The sequence below is a fragment of the Cupressus sempervirens genome, chromosome 11 (genome assembly GCF_028749045.1).
Source record: "Cupressus sempervirens isolate cs-2001-9-10 chromosome 11, ASM2874904v1, whole genome shotgun sequence".
In the NCBI taxonomy this organism is placed as follows: Eukaryota; Viridiplantae; Streptophyta; class Pinopsida; order Cupressales; family Cupressaceae; genus Cupressus; species Cupressus sempervirens.
In genome coordinates, this window is record NC_143128.1 from 11,648,545 (window position 1) to 11,654,753 (window position 6,209).

The 6,209-nt window shown below is 32.5% G+C and overlaps 1 protein-coding gene across 1 annotated transcript; it reads left to right on the top strand.

Annotated features, from left to right (window-relative positions):
- The first annotated feature begins 1,945 nt into the window (after positions 1–1,945).
- On the top strand, positions 1,946–5,731 carry LOC149527984 (mechanosensitive ion channel protein 6-like). The gene is made up of 8 exons (XM_089807967.1): positions 1,946–2,374; positions 2,549–3,105; positions 3,730–3,853; positions 4,083–4,376; positions 4,518–4,720; positions 5,008–5,251; positions 5,422–5,501; positions 5,617–5,731. The coding sequence occupies exons 1-8, from the start codon at positions 1,946–1,948 to the stop codon at positions 5,729–5,731; spliced, it is 2,046 nt and encodes a 681-aa protein (XP_089664093.1).
- The last annotated feature ends 478 nt before the right edge of the window (positions 5,732–6,209 follow it).

Here is a 6,209-nt window from a genome sequence, read left to right on the forward strand (position 1 = left end):
TATTTTATTTTTATAGATCTTAATTAATTGTAGTGATGTATTAAATAATAATTATATCTTAACTAATTGTACTAATGTTTTTTAAGTAATAATTGTACTAATTCATTTAGTAATATTAGTTTATGTTTACAAATTATATTTACTTTTGTGTCAATGACTCTTAATCTTTTATGACAATATTATGGATAACTTTTCTTTATTTAAACTATTAAATAAAAGATTCATTATATACTTTCAAAGAAAAAATCAATCAATATAATTTACTTATTCTAATTATCCTCCAATATTAATTTAATTTTGTTTCATACTTTTAAAATTATTGAGCTTAACTTTATTTCTATTGACTTTATTTGGTCTATATTTAAGTATCAATGCTAGATTGAATTTGTGTGTTCTATATTTTTTGATTATATCTTATAACGGTTTTATATATTTTTTTATTGATATTTGTTTAAAATTTTGTAGCATATCATTTCAGCTATGGATTCTTCTATTGGAGAGTCAAATATCATTTTTACGAGTCTTGTTGCTTCTGTCACCTCAAATAATTTCTTTGAGACTGATTTAGATAAATGTAAACGAATAATCTAGGAATCATGCTCACATATAATCAAAGCTTTGGAGAACGCTGCATTGTCAATTGATACTGTTGATGAACTAGAAATAATGGAAATGGTAGATGTTGCCAAACTTATGCATGACACATCTGCAAAAACAAATGTATTTCCATAAATGATGAAAGAAGTCTACCGCGATCATTGCTCTAATAAAGGTTTCAACACCATCCTTATCACTGAGGAATATGTGATGCAGCTACATCATTATGGAGAAATGTTCATTTTTTAGTTTCTTCTCATATTTCCTATATTTAATCTGAATACTTCTACTTCGGCTTATATTTCCTATTTCATCTATGTAAGTGTTATGAACAACATGATGAATAATTTATTTTCACTATTCAACTCATGAACACGTACTTTTTTCCATCTATGTGAGTTTTATGAACAACAAAATAAATAAATAAATTCAACTCTTCAAATGATGTTTAAAGGTACACTTACGATATTTGATGTTACATTTTCTATGCATAATCATCAACACTAATAATAATATTTATAAAATTGATGCTGACATTGATATGTATACTATGTATAAAAGTTATGCTCTCATTGATATGTTAGATGCCATATTATCTATGTAGAATCATCAAAACTAATAATAAAATGTATAAAATTATAAAATTGATACTGACCCTTTAAAAAATTAACATGTTTATTAAGTCGTTCAAAATTAATTATTCAAATGCATTATGTCAAATTTTATTTTAATATTTATTAATAATTAAAATATTAAGTCTAATAATTAAATAAATTTAGTAAATGAAAATAATATTTTTAAAAATAAAAAATAATAATAAAATAAATAAATAAAATATATTTAAACAAATAACATTATTAATTGTGCTTATTAATTGTGCACCACGTCTGCTAATAGCTTATATATATTTTTATATATATAAAAGTCGAGAGTTATCATTCTTGAAGTACCTATTTTCATAATCTAACTAACTGCAATAGGCGCCTCTCGAAAAGGATAACTCTCAGCTTATATATATATATATATATATATATATATATATATATATATATATATATATATAAATATAATATCAAATAGAAATTCTTATCATGCCACGTTAACGACCAAATGTCATTTTGTTCTCATTATTTCTTTCTAGTGCAATGCTTGCATTGGACTGTAATTTGGGTTTTGGGAAGGGAGGGAAAGCGAATGGTTTTTGATTCGAACGGATTGTGGACTGGAATGGAAAGTGAAAAAGTTTTTCATAGCTTATATAGCGTGTCACGGATACAATGTTTCATAGTTTATTCACTGTGTCATGGATACGATTTCTTTATTTCATGCAATGGAAAAATCTACGAGAATGGCTGAAAGGAATCTGAACAAATCTCCCTCAGCTGCAGCTGATGTCGAAGAAAAATATGGCCCCATCAAAGAAGGGGAGTTTCCTCCAAATTACAAGCGCTCCGAATTTGACAAATGGCTTTTTCTGGAATGTGCAGCTTTATTGGCTCTTATAGCAGGATTGCTTTCAAGTCTCATAGTCGGGCCTCTGAAGAAACGTTACATTTGGGGGTTAGAGTCATGGAAGTGGTTTTTGATGGCTCTGCTTGTTTTCTGCGGGAGACTCGTTTCTGACTGGATAATTCGTGGGGGGGTTTACGTAATCGGGAGAAATTTCATTTTGAGGAAGAGGGTCCTCTACTTTGTCTATGGAGTGAGGAGTAGTGCGAAGAATTGCCTCTGGTTCGGCTTAGTTTTGCTCGCATGGTATCTCATATTTGATAAAAAGGTAGTAATCGTTCCACACTCTCGTTTTTCATAATTGTTCCTCTCAATGGAAATGCATTTTCATAATTGTTATTGTTGTTGAGGATAGGGTTTTTCTTCTTATTCATCTGCAAATTCCTCTCTATATTTGTGATCTCTTTTACATTCTAATATTTTGGTAAATTTTTGGTATCAGTTGGAGCGAGCTACCGAGAACAAAAACCTGTTGGATAACATAGGGAAATTTCTACTTTGTCTTCTGTGCGCCTCATTTCTATGGCTATTCAAGACACTATTGGTGAAGATTTTGGCTTTGAATTTTCATGTGAAAACATATTTTGACAGAATTCAGGAGTCCATATTCCATCAATATGTGCTTGAAACTATATCTCCGCCCCCTATGATGGAAATCCATCAATCCTCCGCTCTAGCAGATAAAAATAATACGAACAATGCAGGACAAGTAGAAATTCAAATAGATACTCCTGATAACAGGAATAATGGTAGGGCAGGGCACAAAGAGGAAGGGGGCACCAATGGGATAACTATCAAACAACTGCAGAAGCTGAATCAGAGGAATGTCTCTGCTTGGAAAATGAAGAGATGGATCCGAAATATCAGGCATTCGGGAATCGCTAACATAATTGAGAGGTCTTTGAATTACCATAAACATGATCCGAAGATCGATAGTGAACGTCAAGCAGCAATTAAGGCAAAGAGGATATTTGAAAATGTTGCTAAGCGTGGAACAGAGTATGCATCCACTGACTTGTTCTTTGAAGTAATACCTTTACCTCACATAAGCTTTGTCATATAATGAGGTACCATATTAAGCTTTGTTTTTGTTATTCAAGAATTAGAAAGGTAATATTTAATAGTCCATAGATAATGCCAATTCTAGTCTCTGGTGGATTGTTCCAAAAAAACATTTGTAGCACGCAATACTATTGGCAGTTTACTTATGTCTTAACAGAACGCCGTTGCCATTTAAACTGGCATCCTCACACAATAAGATCCACAAGCACTCTTGATCACCACTATGGACTGGAAATTGGTATCCCAGTTCCTAACCATACTGCAGTCTGACCATGTACCCATTCATGTGTTTGGTAACTAAACCATGAACTAATACCAAAACGGCTCTGCTAAGCATCATGTGCAGCAGTTTGTATTGTATGATCATTTTGGTGCTAATGCCATTGTTCTCAAACATCTAACTTTTACAAAAGCACCAAGGAAAAAGCATGAACCTACTAGCATAAATAGGACCAGAGAATATCAGGAATATCCACAGCTCATGGTTCATTTACTTCTGGGAAAATGAATATGTTTCAGAATTTTTTTTTCTTAGTTAAATTGGAGTCCCATCTTTTGCAGTTATATTGAGGAAGATGACCTGCTGAAGTTAATGAGGAAAACAAAGGTGAGCAGAGTCTTTCCCCAATTTACAGGAGCCTCAGATACAGGAAGGATCACTGAATCGTCTCTTGCAAACTGGATGGTATGCTATTTCAAATCAGTTCCATACTGCTTTTAAATATCACTCCCAACATATAGCTAGATGTAGTTTTGTTCGGAACGTTGTGCTTATTGCATGTTCTTTTGAACTAATTTTGCTGTTTTATTCTGACGAAAGCAGCACAAAATAAGTTAAACTAGGCAATACGGATTATCTAGTTCTATTAGCTCTTTCTTGGGACATACTGACTAATGTATCTTTCTTGTGGCAGATGAATGTTTTTGAAGAAAGTAAATTACTTTCTCCATCTCTTAATGACACCAAAACTGTAGTTAAACAGCTACACAGGCTCATCAATGCAGTTGTGGTTATAATCATAGTAATGTTCTCTTTGGTACTTCTGGGCATTGCCAGCACCCATGCTATTGTTATAATATTAACTTCCCTTCTGCTTGTGGCTTTCATGTTTGGAAATACTTGCAAAATAATCTTTGAAGCCATTGTGTTTGTATTTATCACGCATCCATTTGACGTGGGTGATCGGTGTATTGTTGATGGAGTTCAGGTAAAAGTCATCCTTCTCACCTTTCACAAATGGCTGAAATGATTGAAGATTCACCTATGAACAAAAAAAGAAAAAGTAGAAAATGTTACAGATTGGTTCTTTAATACAACTGTACAACTAATTGATATTTGAATGGTACAGATGGTTGTGGAAGAAATGAACATCCTCACAACAGTGTTTTTGTTGAGTGATAACGAGAAAATATACTACCCAAACTCAGTATTATCTACGAAACCAATCATTAACTATCGTAGGACTCCAGATATGGGAGAGAGTGTTGACTTCTTTGTGGATGCTACTACTACTGTGGAAAAAATTGCTGCACTTAAGGAGAGAATAAGAAGGTCCTTTTATATGTGATATTTTTTTAGTAATGGTATAATACGAGGCACAGTTACACATAAATCTGCAAACACCCTTACATACGAAATACTTGATTGGGTTAATCACATAAAGTTTCTAGAAATTTATTCTTAAATCTCAGCAACAAGAGAATCATAAACAAACTCTTCTAGGTCCGTTGATCCACTTTGGCCTAAAGGCCAGTAAGGTTAGGTTAGCTTATCTTATTTATGAAATAGGTATTTCCTTGATTTGTATGAATATTTAAGCACTTTGTTTGTTTATGCAGCTATATTGAAAGCAAGCATCATCATTGGCACCCAGATTATAATTTGTTTACTAGGGAGATTGAGAACACTAATAGGATGAGAATGGGCCTTTGCCTCAGACATACAATGAATTATCAAAACATAAGTGAGAGATCAAATAGAAGATCTGCATTGCTACTGAAAATGAAGGATATGCTTGAGGAACTTCAAATTGAATATCAAATTTTGCCTGAAGAAACGTCTGTTAAGTTTGCTAGGTCTACTGTAAGATGAGATCCTCATTCATTTCTAATGAGTTGAGGTAAATAAAGAATAACAATTTTTATTGGAAGTGTTTATTTTTCTTTGTTTTGTTTTAATGATTGTTTCAATACTTATCTTGGAATCTGCATTGGTAATTATAATGACAAATTCTTTTGGATTGTGTTTTGCAGGTAACAAAGCTCCATTGCTTTGTGAAAAAGGTACATGTTTCTAATATTACAGCTGTAGGATTGAGCATCCTTGCAGCATGGTCGGAACGATTAAGAAGCAGCAGCTCCTTAGTGAGGGAGATTATTTTGATAAAAGACATGTTCCCTTCAACATAATTTCAGAGACATCTATGTCTTGTGTTTTTTGTGTTGCAGCTTTACTAAAGGCAGCAATATATCCTCATTGAAGTCCTCGCGCCATAAGTCAGTAGTAATGACTGCGTACACATACAATTTTGTACAAAACAAAGAAATCATGTTCATCCTTTAATAAATATAATGCCAACAGAAAAGGCATGGAGAAGTTCATGAAAGTCATGCAAGCGCAAATCAGTTTTCTTGTCAACTTTTTATTACCACTTTGCATCCAATTTTCAGATTGGACTACAGTAGGGAGATAATTAAGTACTTGAAAAAAATAGGAGGTCCATTTGACATTATTGCAGGTCATATTGATCCAAATATGGATCAAGTATTGAACCAATTTTTGATACATCAAAATAGAACTATAACTCATTCTTTTGTAGTTTGGGCTACAACCTACCCATCTATACATTTAAAAGGAACATCATTCTTTTATCCACACGACAGAATCACTATACAACTTCAATGTCCTTCCATTTATGATCTCAAGCTGAAAGAACCTCTCTTTTAAAGAACTATAATTAATATACGATAGGTACCGACAACTTTTTGAAGAAAAACTGACTCGCTTTGAAGAGTTATGGAGTTATATGCTTCATATGTGG